We start from the raw sequence: 19,007 nt of genomic DNA on the forward strand, positions 1-19,007 counted from the left end.
GCTCAGAGAAGGCATTTAAAGGGACTGTGAGCCCTGAAATGCCTTTGGAGTTCAGCTGTGGCTTGCAAAAGGCATTTAAAAGGACTGTGCTTCTTTTAAATGCCCCTTCCCCCCATTGGAAACAATGGAGGATAGGGGCACCTTCTTCTGGAGCCCACAGAATTGGATCCCCTGGTTACTGGAACTTTTTGAATTTTGGGGGGAGACGCTAGCAGCTCTGAGGAGAGACGCTAGCAGCTCTGTTGCAAGTTTGGTGCCTCTACCTCAAAAAACTGAGAGCCCCAGATTCCCCCCCCCAAATGATTCTCCATTATACTAATGTGTACCATTGACTATAATTGTTCCCATAAGGTATAATGGGGCAAAAAAAATTGGCAATCCCAAATATTCACCAAATTTGAATACCATATCAGTATTGGGACTTGTGAATATTGGGAAATACCTATGTTGGGGGGTTCAGTATAACTTAACCTGAAAATACTAGGGGGTTTGCATGCCCCTAGTTACCAGCTTGATTTGTTTGTCCCTAAAAGGAAGCATTAGTAAATCCCACTGACTTTTTAGAAGATTGTCAATGTCAGCATTTCTTGAGGAACAGTGATATGGTACTGCTCCTCTGAGTAAAGTTTTACTAACTTTTGGGTGAAACTGACACTGGCAGACTTTCTGATGTTTTGGTGTCTTTTCCTCAACTAAAGTTCCTTCAGAATCTCTAGCGGTAGTTTTGTACCTGCTCATCTTTGTTGTTTATGAAAACCAAATGTGAGGATGTTTCTTCACAGAAATGTTTTGCCCCTTCAAAAATGTCTCTTTCTGATGAAAAGTAGTAACAATTGCCAGTAAAATTCTTCCAGTAAACAGGACAACCTGAAACATGAAATATAAACCAACAAATGTCATGAATAGAAGTATGCCTTTTTTCTTAGTACAATGATATTCAACGATTAAAGGATGCTTCAGGTTCAAAAACAGTACTTCCACAATATAATATAAATGGAAGGAATTTTCTATTACTCAAAACACTGTACTACTTCTTGAAACCCTGAAAATGCACAGGGCAGGAAAATACAAAAACATATGTCCTACTGTGGCCCTGATCAGGCCCTCACTAAATTTATAAATCACCCATGGTAAGACTCTAAAATGCTTTGTTATTCTAGAGTGGCATTAAAACTAGTTTGGCCCTTAGAATCAGTGTCCAAACCAGAACTCACTTGTGTAAGTCTGCTGTGGAAACAGTCCAAAAAATTGTCTAAAGTTAAAAGTCTGGTACCCAACACTATTACTAAGAGACAGTCATACTGTTAGGGGATTGTGTGAGCTGCTTACCATTAGCTTCAGGAGCTGATGTTGTCACGCTTTGAAGTGCCATAGGCATTCCTGGACCTGGTGGCCCAGGAGGTCCAGGTGGTCCTGGTAAACCACGCATTCCAGGCAGGCCAGGTAACCCACGAAGACCATGTATTCCTGGTTCACCAACAGTTCCTTGAAGCCCTGGGGGTCCAGGTGGACCAGGAGGCCCTGGTGGGCCATCTTTTCCAGCTATTCCAGGTGGCCCAGGATCTCCACTAGGTCCTGGAAGACCAGTCTTCCCAGGTGAACCTCTTTGGCCTTTGGATCCAGGAAAACCTCTGGAACCTTTTCCACCTTTTTCACCTGGTGGTCCAGTTGGTCCAGTTGGTCCTTTTTCACCTTGTGGTCCTGGTGGTCCTGACTCACCCTTCTCTCCTTTTTGTCCTTTGGATCCAGAAGGTCCCATAGGACCTGTGAGTCCTCTGTCACCCTTGGGACCTCTTGGGCCTGGAGGGCCTAAAATAATGTAAATATAGAAAAAAAATTGAATAGCAATGATATTTGTTTACTATGAAGTAAAATCCTGTAAGTGTAATTTATTTACTGTAATAAGGACATGTTTGGGCTAGGTACTTGTACCAATTTTAAAACATTTCAAATGTGATGGCTTCCCTGTCCGCTATCCCTGGAACTTCAGGAAACTTAGCTTATAATTATGCCTCCATTACAGAAGAAATTAGCAAAGAAACGAAATGAAACAAAAAATATCCAGGAGTCTTGTGGCACCTTAAAAGAACAACAAGTTATAAATTTAAAATAAGCTTTTGCAGACTAGGGTCCACCTCATCTAATGCATGTAGTGGTTCCTTACTATGTAGATAGGATGGCCCCTTCCATTTCTCTGCCTCAGAGGCAAGATTTTCTCTCTGTTTTTCTTTCCCTTTCTGACTGAGCAGCCCTAGCGGTTTGTTTCCTTCTTTCCTGAAGAACTGGCTTTCCCACCCTGTGTTAGTATGATATTTTACTGATAGTTCTGCCCAGGAACCTGAAGGAATGGTCGGGATTACTTTTTACCTTAAGCCGCTGAAAATGGCACAAGTTAATTTTGAACTAAAAATTTTATTCAACATAGAGTGGAAAGATCAGGTGAAATTAGGGGTTGATTTCTGAAGTAACTCAATATAGAAAACTTTGAGGTAAAACCAGTACATGCACAGACTTTAGTTCTTGTGTTTCAGGCTAATGAGAGTTTCTTAAGCTATTTACAGTTACTTAAATTTTTATGTTGAGAACCTTTTGTTCTAATGTTTTTCAAACACTCCAGTACACTTCTATTCACAGACTCGTTTTGTTTCCAGAAGGCTGGTATACTCTTTCTAGTACTGAAGCCCTTTCTTTAATCACAATAGTACTCATCTTGAGTTTTTAACTGACTTTAAGGTTTCTGCAGGCAGTTTCTAACCACACCAGACTACTCTTCAGATCTAACTCCCTGTTTAACTGAGAAGGGAAAGTCTTCTCTCACTAGATCTATTGCCTTTCTTTGGCCCCAATGGGAGTTTTTACTTAGTCCTTGCCAACTTTCCCCCAATTCTCTGTCTATGTTAAACTGCTCTCAGAAACTGCTCTAAGGCAGAAATCAGGCTGTCAGTACTCAACTCAGTCAAGGCAAAAATCTGACTGACTCTCTCCTAAGCATGCAGCTCTCACAAGACTTCCTCTGCTCAGTTGATGCTAACCCAGACTGCCTGGAACAGCCTGTCTCTGTGCAGAATTAACCCTTCACATTCCTTCAGCTGTTGGTACAGCACTTCTAAGCTTTTAAAACGTACAGTATGTCACAGTAAACATATATAAAATCATGAAAAAAATGTTGTAAACAGCAGGGCCAAAGGTTCATGAAACACAGGAGGTGAAGAGTGAAATACAACCATGCAAAATTCAGATGCATTCAAGAAAATTATAGACACCATTCCAATAGAAGTTGGTGATATAACCATTTCCATAGTTTTGCTAAGCTGATTATTACTTGTAGCTTCTGTGGAATTTCAGGTCATTGTCAAGCCCTTGGGAAATGGTATAAACTTCTTTATGAGTTCTAATTCATCAGTTTCATGCTGAAGTTCCCATTCTTTGATGGATAGTGGTGACTTCTGGATCACCAGTGCCATCCTGGAATAACAAAATATACAGCCACTGGTTTCTGAATATTGCCATTTTTAATGACAGATTTGGGCCTATTTATTCTTTATTCTATGTGAAGAGCAGAAGAGCATTGTTGACATACAAGTGCCTGCCTATATTACACTTGAGGATGAGAAAGTGGATGAGCCCAAGATGTTGTTAGGTTTTATAACACTATTGCCTGCGAGGATACTTGGATGGAGTTGGCATCTGTGTTTCTTGCAGGGTCTGTCCCCTCTGTTCGTATCTCTGTTGTGCCCATTGTGTCTAGTAAAAAGCTGTTTTAGAACAGAGGGCTGTCTGAATGCAAGGAAAGGTCAACCACCCATGTCTAATTTCCAAGCAGTATTGTGGGCTGTAGATCTCTGATGATAACACTAGACAGATTTGAGCTGGGAGCTAGTACCAGTGACAACCACTATTGCTATCTTTTTGGGGTCTATTTGTAGTAGCCTATTTCTGCATACCAGACTGGGTTTATTAATCAGTGTCTTCACTTAATTGGCTGCGCATTGCAAACCCAAGAATCCCAAGAATGCTTGATAAACATTTTTCAGGTATAAGCCCTTTTAAAAGGAACTGGAGCAAATGTGGTTGCAATGTAGTGCTTAACTGCAGACTACAGACTGTGTGGTATGTTCAAGGTAGTAGTTAAGAGCATGTAGATATGTGTAGCTGTCAGTGGGTTTTTGGTATAAGGAGATGCTTATGTATCCATTGTCTAGTGGTGCCCAGAAAACTTACCTGTTGTATGGACTGGTCCATACTCAGGTTGATGGTGGAGTGAAAATTGATCTAGTCCTGGTGTAATCTCTCAAGGATTCATGCAGTGAAATGCCTTCCACCCCTGGATTAGTGTCAAAGTCTGCAGCTCCAAAGGATAATTCTTAAGTTTGCACCCCATGCAGGTACACAGGTATAAAGGGCTCTTTGCTGCTTGTAGTAGTTGCATCCTGTAGCCTGATGCAACCAACTGGATTTCTGATGGCATTAGGGGATTTTCCTGCTGATATGGTTGCCATTTCTGTCAGTGCTTTGGTTGACCTCTAGAATGAAGAAATGACTGGGGCATCTGACATGATTGCTCCTAGGCACCCTCTCTCAGGTCTAAGAACCTAAGCAGCCCCTTGGTTTACTGATGGGCTGTGAACAATGTAGAGACAGCGGGGACTGCTAGATAACAATACAGAAAGGTTTGAGATAAATCTAACAAGGTATGGGTAGAGCTCATTTTAAAGCCTACTCCTTGGCAGTAATGGTGGTGAAGAAACAATATTTATCTTCCAACACTGCATCCACACAGCATACACCTGTGGAACTCTTCCAGGTGGTCAGGAGCCTATTGGGATCCAGCCTGTGGGAGGAAGTGGACTGTTATGGAGCCCACTGTGATCAATTTGCTAAAGAATTTGTGTATAAAGTCCCTTCTGTCCACTCTAACTTGGCAGTGACAGGATCAGACAGTAGGGCTGCCAGTTCCCCTCGTTGCTCCAGTGGGGGTATTTGAAGGGCATTCCAGGGGTAGATGGAGATGTTTAACAATGCACCGATGTCACCTGGAAGTGGTATCATCATGTTGAAGCTGCTGGGGGTGACACTAGCTTTTGGGTGAAGGAAAGGAAAGGTTCCCTGTGCAAGCACCAGTAGTTTCCACCTCTGGGGTGATGTTGCTTTCACAACGTTTTCATGGCAGACTTTTTACGGGTGGTTTGCCATTGCCTTCTCCACTCATCTACACTTTCCCCCAGCAAGCTGGGTACTCATTTTACTGACCTCGGAAGGGTGAAAGACTAAGTCAACCTGGAGCCGGCTACCTGAAAACCCAGCTGCCGCTGGGGATCAAACTCAGGTTGTGAACAGAGCTTAGGACTGCAGTACTGCAGCTTTAACACTCTGCGCCACGGGGCTCTTTGGGTGAAACTCTTTGGTAAATTTGCCCTCAAACCAAAGTGATATAGATGGCCAAACTTGCTTATCATAAAAACCACACAGAATAAATGCCAGATGTTTGAGAGCTGCAAGACATGAACAAATATTACACACATGACTTTATTAAAACTCTTAATATTTCCTTTGCACAAAAAGATAAAATACATATGTATGGACTTTAAAACATGACCATGCTAGGAGACTTTTTAAAAAACAAAAGTCTCCATAAACCCGGCATAGGGAAAGTTTAGAGAATTGTTTTTTGGCACCAGTGGGAGAAGGAAATACACATGTACCATGTAAATCACTGATTTGCATTAGCATCATTATGCATCTCTCTTTGCCTTGACACCAAGGTTAGTAAATACATCTATTTTAAAAGCTATGAAACAAAGGGGGAACACTGTGGCATCCTCTTTAATTCCATCTCTCATTCCAGTGACTCCCTTGGCTCTTGCACTCTCTTTCCTCGCTCTAGGTCTCTAGGCAACCTCTGTGGTGGAGTAAAAGAGCTCACAAGTCTGCCTATGTCCTTCTCTACTTCACACATGGTGAAAGTAGTTGTCTGTGGGCCAGTACTCAAAGGCTGACTGAGGTCCTGATGCTAAGCATGCTTACTTGAAAATAAGCATGCATTAAGTTCCTCCTCAATCTCTGGGAGCCATACAAAATGTGTGAAAGACCTGCATGTGGCTCCTGAGCCATAGTTGGCCACCCCTGCCGTAGCATTTTGCCCCAAACCCAGAACATCTCCATGTGATGTCCCTGTTTAGGAGTAGAGCTTTCCTTGCATCCCACCAGCCAGCTGGTCTGCAGTAGGGAGAACCCCCCAAAACCAGGAGATCCCCACTTGGACCTGGGGGTCTGGAGAGTCAGTTTGGTGTAATGGTTAAGTGTGCAGACTCTTATCTGGGAGAACTGGGTTTGTTTCCCCACTCCTACACTTGCAGCTGCTGGAATGGCCTTGGGTCAGCCATAGCTCTCATAAAGGTGCAACATGACTCCTGCTTTGTTCAGCTCTCATAGGAGTTGTCCTTGAAAGGGCAGCTGCTGTAAGAGCTCTCTCAGCCTCACCTACCTCACAGGGTGTCTGTTGTGGGGAGGCAGGGAGGAAGGTAAAGGAGATTGTGAGACTCTGACATTCAGAGTATAGGGAGGGATATAAATCCAGTATCTTCAATATCTTCTACCCAGATGGTCCCAAGGCACCAATTTTCCAATTGTGTGGGATAGCTTTCAGACTATTGTGTCTGAGGATGTGCATGGGATTGTTGGAAGTTTGAGACCAAATCATAGCCCTCCTGGCTACTTAAATCTGCCGACAGGAAAATCTCCCTGAGAGATGGAGTGGTCGTGGTCGTCCCTGCTTAATGTGGGCAGTGGTGCATCCACTGCTAAAGAAATCTGCTCTGGACCCAGAAGTGCTGAATAACTACAATTCAGTCTGAAATGTAGCATTTGTGAGCAACATACATTATCTCTGAGTTGAGCAATAAAAAACCTTGTTACATCCTAGGTAAAGAGAGATAAGTGTATGGTGACAGATGAGCTGGGGACAAAAGGGAGTCCAGGCCTTAAATCTCACCATTTGGTCAAACTGTCAAGGGAGCCCTAAGGATCAACTTTAAATTCTAGTCCTGTAAATCAGATATTCAGATATTCAAACTTTGGGGGTGACTAAGGAAATTTTTAACCTATCCCCACAAAGCATGATTGGTTCCAAAAAGCACTCACAGGCTGCAGAAAAAGAGATAAAAACTAACAGTTTAGATCGACCCATTGTGCCAAGGAAGGAAGTCTGTGTTGAAGTGGTTGTGCCAAGACTTTGAGACAGAATTTGTCCAGCTTCTAATTCCTGTACGCATTCTATGCTAAAAACTCACTCACTTTGTAAGAATACATTAGCTAGTCATCCCCTTTTGGTTACTTTCTTATGGTCCATGGTATATGGAGCTCTGTTCCAATTATTTCCCATTTATCTATGCTTTGTTTATATTATGACATACTTAGTTTTAAAGACCTTAAAAACCTTCTGGTGTGAATTGGCTGCTTTTAAATCTCCTTCACATTGCAAAGCCACTTTACCATGTACAATACCAGGATCCGGCAAGGCACGGAAGTAGGCTTCCCAACCCTCCCGCCCTGGCAGGGAAAAGCAGGATTTCCACCCTCTTCCCCTGCTCCCCCAAAAAACGGAGGCGGGGGGAGGGGGGAGGCGGCTCCGGCCGCTCCATCTCAGGGCGGGCGGCGCCGCTGCGCAGCTGCCGCCTTCCATCGGCAGCGGGGGAGCCCAGGTTAGGCGACTCCGGCTTTCCGCCGCCCCCCGAAGGGTCCGGGGGGGGGGCTTGAACCTGGCTTCTCCGAGGGTTTCCTCTCCAGGATCATGTTGCCTCCCTCTGCGGGATTCTCCTCTCCCTGCTCTCCCGCAGCCGCGCTCCGGAGCCCCGGCCTCCGCCACCTGCCAGGTTGGCTGCGGAGAAGGCGAAGTAAACAGGCCGCCGGAGCCAAAGCCGGAGCGGCCTCCCCAACCAGACCCGGGGAGGGGGGAAAGGAGGAGGGGAGACGAGAGGAGGGGAAGGGGGTGGTGGAAAGCCACGACTTTTCTGGGGGGGGGAGAAAAAATAAATAAAATCCAGACGCAGGATTCTAATTCAGAGGCCGGTGCGTCTCATGGGGAGGGGAGGGAAACTCCAGCGAGGAGGGGGCGAGAAAAATAACATCCAGCAAGCCGCGACACACAACCACACGGTGGACTAGCCGCTGGAGCCGCGCTGGCAAGCAGCAGCAGCCGCCGCCACCGCTTTGCAAAAGGGGAGCGAGCCGTGAGCAAGCGCAATCACCTGCGCTTTCCTAGAAACTCCTTGCATCACCACTTCGGAATTTGAGCAGCCGGCGAGACCATCCAGAGGGGAACGGGGGGGGGGACTGCGTAGACGCCCCTCCGAGCTCAGGCTGGGCCCATCTCGGAGGAGCGGCTGGGGTGGGGTGGGGGGGCGGCGGCAGCTCGGCGCTCTCCTTGGCGCCATTTCCCCCCTCCCCTTAGCTCCACCCCAGTGTCTCCCGGCTCCACCCCCAAAGTCTCCTGGCTCCACCCCCAAAGTCCCCAGATATTTCTGGGAATTGACTTGGCAACCCTACACGGAAGGCACAGCACTGACTAAGGGGCTGAAGAAGGAAGGGGGATTTCTTCTCATACATTAAAAACTAATAAGTCACCAGGTCTGGATGGCATACATCCAAGAGTTCTAAAATAACTCAAAGTTGAACTTGTGGATCTTCTGACAAAAATATATAATCTTCCATTGAAATCTGCCTCCGTTCCTGAGGACTGGAAGGTAGCAAATGTCACCCCCATCTTTAAAAAGGGTTCCAGAGGAGATCCGGGAAACTACAGGCCAGTCAGTCTGACTTCAATACCGGAAAAGTTGGTAGAAACCATTAGCATGGACAGAATGAGCAGGCACACTGATGAACACGAGTTATTGAGGAAGACTCAGCATGGGTTCTGTAAGGGAAGATCTTGCCTCACTAACCTGTTACATTTCTTTGAGGGGGTGAACAAATATGTGGACAAAGGAGACCCGATAGATATTGTTTACCTTGACTTCCAGAAAGCTTTTGATAAAGTTCCTCATCAAAGGCTCCTTAGTAAGCTGGAGAGTCATGGAGTAAAAGGACACGTCCTCTTGTGGATCAAAAACTGGCTAATTAATAGGAAGCAGAGAGTGAGTATAAATGGGCAGTCTTCGCAGTGGAAGACGGTAAGCAGTGGAGTGCCGCAGGGCTCAGCACTGGGTCCCATGCTCTTTAACTTGTTCATAAATGATTTGGAGTTGAGAGTAAGCAGTGAAGTGGCCAAGTTTGCAGATCACTAAATTGTTCAGGGTGGTGAGAACCAGAGAGGATTGTGAGGAACTCCAAAGGGATCTGTTGAGGCTGGGTGAGTGGGCATCATTGTGGCAGATGAGATTCAATGTGGCCAAGTGCAAAGTAATGCACATTGGGGCCAAGAATCCCAGCCACAAATACAAGTTGATGGGGTGTGAACTGGCAGAGACTGACCTCGAGAGAGATCTTGGGGTCGTGGTAGATAACTCACTGAAAATGTCAAGACAGTGTGCGATTGCAATAAAAAAGGCCAACGCCATGCTGGGAATTATTAGGAAGGAAATTGAAAACAAATCAGCCAGTATCATAATGCCCCTGTATAAATTGATGGTGCGGTCTCATTTGGAATACTGTGTGCAATTCTGGTCACCGCACCGGATATTATAGCATTGGAAAAAGTCCAGAAAAGGGCAACTAGAATGATTAAAGGTTTGGAACACTTTCCCTATGAAGAAAGGTTAAAATGCTTGGGGCTCTTTAGATTGGGGAAACGTCAACTGTGGGATGACATGATAGAGGTTTACAAGATTATGCATGGGATGGAGAAGGTATAGAAAGAAGTACATTTCTCTCTTTCTTACAATACAAGAACTCGTGGGCATTCCATGAAATTGCTGAGCATTTGGGTTAGAATGGATAAAAGGAGGTACTTCTTCACCTAAAGGGTGATTAACACATGGAATTCACTGCCACAGGAGGTGGTAGCAGCTACAAGCATAGCCAGCTTCAAGAGGAAGTTAGAGAAAAATAAAAAAAATATAAAAAATTTTTGGCCACTGTGTGACCCAGAGTGTTGGACTAGATGGGCCATTGGCCTGATCCAACATGACTTCTCTTAAGTTCTTATTTTTGCCCTTTCACTCACACATTCAAACTTCTAGTGTTCCCTTTCACTGTGGTTGTTAACTTTATATACTTGCTTATACAAATACATTATTGCTCCAAATACTGAACTTTACCTATTTCTTCTCCGCTTTTCTCTGTATTTGTATATGACATGGAGCCACCATACCTAAAGGACTGCATACTCCTATATGAATATCTTCAGAGGCCTGCTTCAGTTGCCCCTGCCATCTGAGGCAACATAGGTGGTGACCCAAGAAAGGGCCTTCTTGGTTGTGTCACCAAAATTCCTTCCCCAAGATTCATCTGTCTTTCTCTATTGTTGCTTTCTACCACTGAGTGAAAACATTTTTGTTTTGGTTTGCTGTTATCTCGCTTATTAGCTCTCCTGCCTGTTTGTGTGTTTTAATGTGTTTATATTTCTCATGTATTTATATTAGGTTTTATTAAATGGTTTTAATTTTATATATATATTTGTATTTTAAATGCCTTTTAAATGTCTGCACTATTTTGTTGTATGAAATGTTGTTTTAATACGGGGGACCCTGAATTGGGTGGAAAGACAATAGAATTTTTTAAAATAAACAAATAAATAACTAAATGGAGGAACGCTTAGTAGCCACATTGTAGTTTTAGGGGGTTTCCCCTCTTTAAATTCTGTATTTTATTTTGTAGGATGAAACAAACTAGCAAATCACCCTGAATAGCTCCTGGCAGTACCCAAAGCCCATGTCCAAAGCATTATCAAAGACATTTCTTACCTTGCAGGATGGTGAAATTTTTAATAAGCTGGCCATGCTTGGAATCCACCAGCTTCATTTCTTCCATTATTATTGATAAATTGGATACTTCTGTATCTAATCTTGTCCTCATCACATCCTGTTGCATCTTGAGGCTAGTAGCATCCAGGCGAATATCTGTTAATGTGTTGTTCATAAAAGTCAGCTCATCTGTGTGTTTACTAAGAGTTTCTGTGCATGTTGTCCTGACCTCATTGAGGTTGCTAGTTAATGTCCTCAAATGATGGGCAGTATAACTAATATTGCTAATGATGTTGACTATATCCGTCTCAAAGTTCTGAAATCGCTCTTCTTGCTGGTTAAACTTGGCAGCTGTTCCATTTTCATACTTTTTATGGCGCTCCTGGAGATCCTTCAAAGTTTGATCATTAGCTTGTGCAATAGTAGTGATGTTGTCCATCTGCCCACTAAATGAGCTGAGCTGACTGCTCATATCCTCAAGTGTATCGTTATTAGCTTTGGCCAAGGCTGAGTTGTTGGCTGCTAACATCTGCAAATTCTGTACTTTCTCTTTAAGCCAGTCAGTGTCCTTCCGTGCTTGGAGGGCAACCTGCTGAAGATTTTGAAAGTCACTTTTGATTCTTTGGATAGCTTGACTTGTATCATCCACAGATCTCTGCAAAGCACTGATAAGATCTCTTTGCTGAACTTGGGTCTGGTTCAAGTTGTTTAGATTCATGATGACAACACTATGTGAATGTATTTGGCTTTGCAAATTTGTCTGAATGTTATTCTTGTCTTGCTGGAGCTCATTTATATAGCCATTGTAGACCTGGAGAGTTTTGTTGACATTGAGGATCATGAAGGAGTTGCTATCCAGAACACCCTTCATTTGGGTCTGCCTGTTGTCTAACACACTTCCAGACTCCTGTAACTTTTCCAGTGTATCTTTGTTCTTTGCTGTTTTCTCTGAAATTTCATGAAGTTGCTGATGCAGGGCTAGGATATCAGCTTTGAAGTTTGAAAGTTCTGTATTGATGTTCTGGGCTTTCTCATCTGTTTCATTACCTGAAAAATAGGGTGAAGAAGTTTTGGTTACTGTTTATAGTAGGAACTCTTAGGCAATCTCATCATTTAACTGGTGAGACATGCTAGAAGTTGTCTGGCACATGGCCATATGTTTTTAATTCCTGTGAAGCAGTATGACTGTTTTATTGGCATTATGGTGTGAATCATCTGTGCATATTAATATAACATGTTAGATCTTTTCAGTATGAAACAAAAGGTACAACCCAAAGAAAGGCTTGACTAAGTACTACTGCTTTCACAAGAACCAGAATATCTATTAAGACCAAACCAAAACAATACAGGATTAGTCTTAATAAAAGGTATTACCTGGCTTTTTCTTGGGCTTTACTATGGCCCAACATAGCTACCTACTTAAAAAAAATGTACAAGAGTTTCAAATTGTTTGTGGATTAATGAAACATATGTAATTACTTAGCACTGAACCAGAGCACTGGCCACCTAGTCAGAATTGGTTATTTTGACTACGAGCCACTCTTTAAGGTCTTAGACACAGGTTTTCCTCAGCCCTGCTATCCAAAGCTGTCAGCCATTAGGCATGTATATACTATATGTACTGTGCTCAGCCTGTAGCCAGTTAGACAGTACCTCAGAAATTCAGACTACCTACTAGCTAGTGACATATGGGACAAGTTGGCATGCTGATACAGGATTAACCACAAGTTTTTTCCCTAATGGAAACAGATGCACCAGCACATCTTTCCTTAAAAAAAGAGGGAAATGCCAGTGGAATTTAAGTATTGGTTAACTGTTGAAGAATCAGATCAAACAATAAACTAAAGAAGCAATTATCATGTTAGTGCTTTTAAAAGCATATGGATTACCCAAGTTCTTCAGGCGACTTTCCACTTTTGAAAGTTTCTCATTGTATATGCTGTGTGATGTGTTCATGCCACCAGCAGCATTATCCATTTTTTCTACAACTAGAATGAATAAAGACAATATGTTAGCAAATTAATTTGATGAACTGTTACAGCCTAGAATCTGATTGGTGATGTATGTGGTGCTTGGCTTCTCTGTAAAGTGCGCCCACTGTGGAGGTAGAGGATTATATTCAAAGGATCAATGAAGAGCATGAAGACACCATGCTCAAGAAGGCCTTGAGCCTTCTTGAGCATGTTGCCTACTGAAAATTTGTGGACTTTGTGTCCCATTTGAGACTAAATATAAAAATTTGTAAGTTGATCTTCATTGATCCCTTGAATATAATCCCTTGCCTGAAGAAAATAGCTTTGAAACAGGTTGCCAAATCAACTACCTGTCACATATTTATGGGATTTATAGAAAACTGAATGTCCATATACTACAGGCAAGGCTGACTTCAACTATGGGGCTTGTCACTATCTCCAAATGCTGCAATTGTTATGTGAGCTTATAACAGGAGAGGGACCGTAATGCTATAGAGTTTGTGGTGATCTCAGTATTTTATGCAGGCAGTGCTGGATTTACAGGGGAGGTTGAAGGGCACTTTGCTAATGCAATGAAGAAGCATGTGCAGAACTCTCTCTAATACTGTCATAAATAATGAAGACTGTGAATGCCGCAGGTCTGTGTACACTCCCACATATGTGAGGAATTTGAAGACTAGTCTGAACTGTTTGGACATCAAGCTTATGAGATGATGTCAAGAAAGAGACTGGAAAGCAAGAATACGTTGCATGGAGTCAAATGACTTTGATTAAGAAAAGAAGTAGGACAAGAAGAACATCTATGCATGAAGAACACAGGATCAGTGAAACTGAAAGACAGTGGAGAAAACTGCACAAATTCATTATGAAGGTTTGATAATGGAAAGCCAGGAAGGTGGCCAAGGGTGTGACAAGAGTATAAAGCTACAATTCAGGACAGCATTAGGCATATTTTAGCTCATTCTTTTCACTAACCTGCATCCTGTTCTATTCCTCTGTTCAGCTATTCTTTCCTAGCAGAGAGAACCTGTCTCTGTTGTGTGTTACTTGTGCTCTGGGACAAGAAGGGTTTCTTCTGGAGAGAGTGCCCTTCCCCTGGAGGAAGGCTCCACACTTAGATGAACAGAATGGAAAATACAGCCCAATGAATTAAACAGTACAATCTTAAGCAGTTACACCATTCTAGGTAAATTGAAGTCAGTGGGCCCAGGAGGGTGTGATTGTGTTTAGTACTGTTCTGTAAATGACATGCTGAATTGTGATTTAAAGCACCAATATTTTGCAACAAGAGTGATACAGACAGAGCAGATATTAGTAATGATGTGCAAACAAACTAACACGATTTGGCAGCAGGAAGGCAAACCAAGAAAGAGTTAACGGAAGAAACATAACTGGGAAACAAGAAAATATCAAGAACAGCTGATTGGGAGGCACATTTGGGGAGGGACAGTTAATTATTATTTGTTGAAAATGAAATAACCTCATACTTTGAATCTGTACTTATATATCAATAATATTTTCTTACAAGTAGATAAACAGTGGGAGTTACAATAATTTAGTATTGTACAAATTTAACAGTCCAGTCAAGAGTACCATTAAATTTCAAACACTGTTGTTTCTAGTGTGCAGAACAGGAAGCAGGGATTTATCTGCCAGGAGAACCCACTCTAGGATGAGAAATGAAGCTGTGGCTAGAATTAAATGCTTAGAAGTTAGGGGTAAGCCTACTTGTTTCTGTTCTTTCGTATTTAACTTGCTGTGCGTTTGCATTATTGCTGTACCTTTAAATTTCAAACACTGTTGTCTTTAGTGTGTAATGTAAGAAGCAGGGGTGGGGTTATCTGCTAGGAAAACTCACTCGAGGATGAGAATTAAAGCTGTGGCTAGAATTTAATACTTAAAAGTTGGGGGTAGGCTGACTTGTTTCAGCTTTTACATGTGTTAATATAATATTTAACTGGCTGTGTTTTTGTATTATTCCCATACATAGTTTGACAAAGAGATAATATGACAAATGTGGAACTTACCTTTGTATCCCAGAATAGCTACCGTTATTGTCAACAAGGCACACAATATATACAAGAGTATGATGGAAAACTTCAGGGCCCAGTTACTTTTACACTTGGTGCATTGTGTCCCTTCCTGAATACCTGAAAAAGAGCACAAAACTTTAGACCTAGTAGAAATTTGTCAGGTTTTTTTCTGTTTTAATTCTTGTTACACACAATTCTGCAAATGAAAGATTGCAACTCAGCACAAGCTAACAGGAATCAAGGTGCCATACCATGTATTAATCTGAAGGTTGGAAAAAGACATTAATTACATAATCACCATTGGAAACAAAGTTGACACATGATCCATACTACTGTGGATGTGTACAATTGTACCCTCCCTCCCAGAAAATCACAAAAGTTGCAGTGTACAATGCTGATTCTGTCTATTGTCTTGGTCCAAACTACAGGAAGGTCCCTCTTCCCTCCCTTTTTTTGTTGAAGAACCACACATACATTCATTAAATTAAATATTCAGTCTCATTTTACAGAAAACCACAGACAATTTTTTAAAACTTGAAAAACTGGTCCAGAGAAGAACTAAGGAAATGGAATCATAACATCAAAGGGATATAAACAACCATCATCAGTTTAACAGTTGACCAGTTGACAGGATTGAGATTGCTAAACTTTGGTGGGAGAGGGGTTAGGAGGTCTGCTGGTTAGGTAGGGAGTCTGTTATGGACTTCAGGAATTTTGACATTAGGTAGAGTTTGGGTTCTGTTGCTGTCAAAAGTTAATAGCCTTTCTGTTCCATATTTTAAGTCTGAATTAGTCAAACAAAAAATCTGTGCTGTAACCGCTACACTTCTCCAGGACCAAGCTCTCTAGTAACTTTGTTAATGTAATATTGAAAGATCTGGAGAAAAGGAAAACAAGGCAACAACCAGTCCACACACATACCACTGAAACTGACCCGCTTCTTAGTTGTTTTCATCAAGCCTTCTGTGTGTTTCTTTCAAGCCTATAATGCTCTCATAATAGGGTAAGTGAATGCCAGGTGGCATCCTGAGTCCAGGCATTGTCCACTTTGAGGACTAGAAGCCCAGAAGAGGTCCCCAAAACCTCAATTATAAAAACAGATTTTATTTTGTATGTAGAACATACAAAATACAGAACAAGCCAGACATACCATTGCCTCCTGCTGGAAAGATTCAGCTAAACTTACACTTGAAACATGGTACGATAGAATTTGGGAAACTTTCATTATGTCTCAAATTACTCAAAATGTATTCCTTTTAGGAGACTCTTTATTATTGACAACTAACTATATGCAATACTATTGGGATCCAGTTATTGGTTATCTTAAATCCAACTATGTTCTACCAAATTGATCAGATTATAATGTATGGTTGCTTACATAAATGTGTTTATTCTATCCCTTATCAGTATTTTAAACACTAATATTGGATTAAGGATCATTAGCTTTTCATTAACTATTCAGGAAATCTAAAATGTAAATTTGATAAAGGTGGAGTTATCAATATATTAATATATAACTTCTTTTGTAACTTTGTTTGAATGTTGGTTTATGGATACATATGTTGATCTCACACACTAATTGTTTGTAATGCTTGGCATGAAACCCCTTATGTCTGTTATGTTCGCTATGCCAGTTAAGTTTTTAAAAAATTCAATAAAATTTAAACTGGAAAAAAATACAGAACAGCAGTATCAATACAGAGACGTGAAACTGTGCTGCATTAATTCTTAGTACTATTCCACTGAAGATATATAAAACAAGGATTAATGCAGCTATATCTTTCTCTGAATAATGAACTTCCTTCAGCTTTTACCCTATAATTGGAGTAACCTCTGAGCACTTTAAGATTAATGTACTGCTTGCATCAAAGTAATGAGCTGGTGAAAATTTATTCAAAACTCTTTAGGAGTAAATTATACTTCCCATAAGGATTAGCCTCTGGCTGGTCTTATTCTCCTCTGCCTTGTGAATGGTTGTTTTTCAGAGACATCAGAGGCAGCATCAACTACTTTTATTAAAGACTGATAACAGAAGTTCAAATAAGTAAAGTTCAACTCTCCAGTTGCAACCATTTCCAGTGCTTTTCTTAAATTTAAATTACTTTAGCAAGAGTGTGAGACAAATTCAAGGCATATTCCTTGGTAAATATCCCGCTCCCCCCTTGTTTTTGACTGTTGAGCAGCTCTAACTAGGGTGGCCATAATGTCTGAAGGCCAGCCAGGGACACCTTTTGGGGGGGGGGGAAGGTAGGGGTGTGTGCGCGCTCTGCGTGCGCGCGCCAACGGAAACAGGAAGTGACGTCACTTCCGGTGACGGCACTTCCGGTGATGTCACGCCACCACCGGAAACAGGAAGTGACATCATTCCCCCGCGCCACCTGCCGGAAACAGGAAGTGACATCACTTCCTGTGACATCATTTCCCCGCGCCGCCTGCCGCAAGCAGGAAGTGACATCACTTCCTGTGACATCATTTCCCCCAAATGACATCATTTCCCCCAAATGCCACTGCCGGAAACAGGAAGTGACTTCACAGCACTTCCTGTGACGTCCCCAAAAATCCCCCAAATATCACCGCCGGAAACACCAAGATTATTTATAGAGAGGGAAAGGGGGAAATAAAGTTAAATAAAACTCTTTTTTTACTTTTTTCAAAGTGAGAAGGCTAGAGAGAACGGGTTCCACGCTGAGAAGCCAGTGAGATTCCAGTGAGACTGTGCTGCATAATGCAGCCTATTTATTTTGTCCTGTTTGCTCTGTTGGCTCTATCTGCGCCACCTTCATCACTTTCGGGGTGTGGATCCCCCAGTGAGGTGGTCTCCCGACTCCCTCCACCGGCTGTTTCTGATAGCCCTGCGCCCCCTCTTTCATTTGATATGTGTCCCGTGCGGGTGCCACCCTCCCGCCGGGAGATGCCGCAAAATGAGCCCCCTTGAGGCTTATGGCAGCAGGGCTCGGGGGAAGAGAGCTAGACTGCTGTTCTTTTGAGGGGTTATAGAGTGTTTGGAGCCCGTCCCTGTGGCATCGGTCCCATCGTTGTGGGGCCCAGGGGGCCGGCGCAGTGGCATGCCGAAGCAGCCTGTCACTAATAACACAGGTCGAGATGCAGGACAGGAACCCGGAAGTGACCGACAGGCTGCTTCAGCATGCCGCTGCGCCGGCCCCCTGGGCCCCACAACGATGGGACCGATGCCACAGGGACGGGCTCCAAACACTCTATAACCCCTCAAAAGAACAGCAGTCTAGCTCTTTTTCTACTACTACTGACTAACATGGCTGCTCAGCTGAGGCAAGGGCCCTGGTCGCACTGGAGGCTCATTTGCAGGAATGGGGGGAAAGACATTGCAGCAGTGACCAGGCTACCAGGGGATGGTGGCATGGCTGGGCAACAGTCAGTGAGTCCACTGCAGCTGTGCAAGCTCTCTTTGCTCCCTTCTTCTGACCAATCAGGAACAACCTGATGTGGCCAGGGGCTGGGGCCTGGCTGGCAGACCATGACAAGGGAGACGTCTGGTTCACCAAGCCAGGTTATTCTCAGTTAGCCTCATGGCTTTCCCTACCAACTTCTTCTGTTATCACAATGTTATAGGTATTATATGTTTGCCTGTTTTGAACAATTCATCATCATATTAACTCTTTCTCTATTTGCCACAACTGTGTTTTGGTGGTATCAGCATGGAGCCAGATCCATTAATGGGGTAAATATGGCCTATATGCCCATTTTCCCCATGTTTGGGGACCCCCTTAAGGGATTTTGAGGTGAGGGCTTGCAGGGGACATACCCAGCTTGGGGGCTGTCAAGAGGCAAGGAAAACCATGCAGTGGCCTGCACCAATGTGAAATCCTGCATCCTGAGATCCCTGGTGTTCATCGGCTCTGTCTGCTGTAATGGCCATGTTTGTTATAGCCATTTTTACTCCAGCTAGACATTGGTTTTTTTCTTGCATGCATTGTGGGTTTGCCTTGCTGTTTCCCCGCCCCTTGGGCACTGGTTCCATAAACTCTGATTAACTTTTTGACAAATGGGTTTATGAATACAGGTGTGAGTGCTTTGTACAAGTCATATGCTCTGGGGAAAAAAAACATATTTAAACTTTCATCCAT

General features: G+C 42.9%; 1 protein-coding gene across 1 annotated transcript in view; it reads right to left on the reverse strand.

Moving 5' to 3' along the window:
• COLEC12 (collectin subfamily member 12) overlaps window positions 1-19,007 on the reverse strand; it is a 157,211-nt gene that overhangs the window by 15,292 nt on the left and 122,912 nt on the right. Inside the window, exons 3-7 of the mRNA XM_060243915.1 lie at window positions 14,899-15,021; window positions 12,788-12,886; window positions 10,899-11,945; window positions 1,330-1,809; window positions 731-867 (exon numbers count right to left, since the gene is read on the reverse strand). Of these exons, the coding sequence (XP_060099898.1) occupies window positions 731-867; window positions 1,330-1,809; window positions 10,899-11,945; window positions 12,788-12,886; window positions 14,899-15,021 (1,886 nt within the window). The remainder of the gene's footprint in view (window positions 1-730; window positions 868-1,329; window positions 1,810-10,898; window positions 11,946-12,787; window positions 12,887-14,898; window positions 15,022-19,007) is intronic.

This window comes from Heteronotia binoei, chromosome 7 (assembly GCF_032191835.1).
Source record: "Heteronotia binoei isolate CCM8104 ecotype False Entrance Well chromosome 7, APGP_CSIRO_Hbin_v1, whole genome shotgun sequence".
Taxonomy (NCBI): domain Eukaryota; kingdom Metazoa; phylum Chordata; class Lepidosauria; order Squamata; family Gekkonidae; genus Heteronotia; species Heteronotia binoei.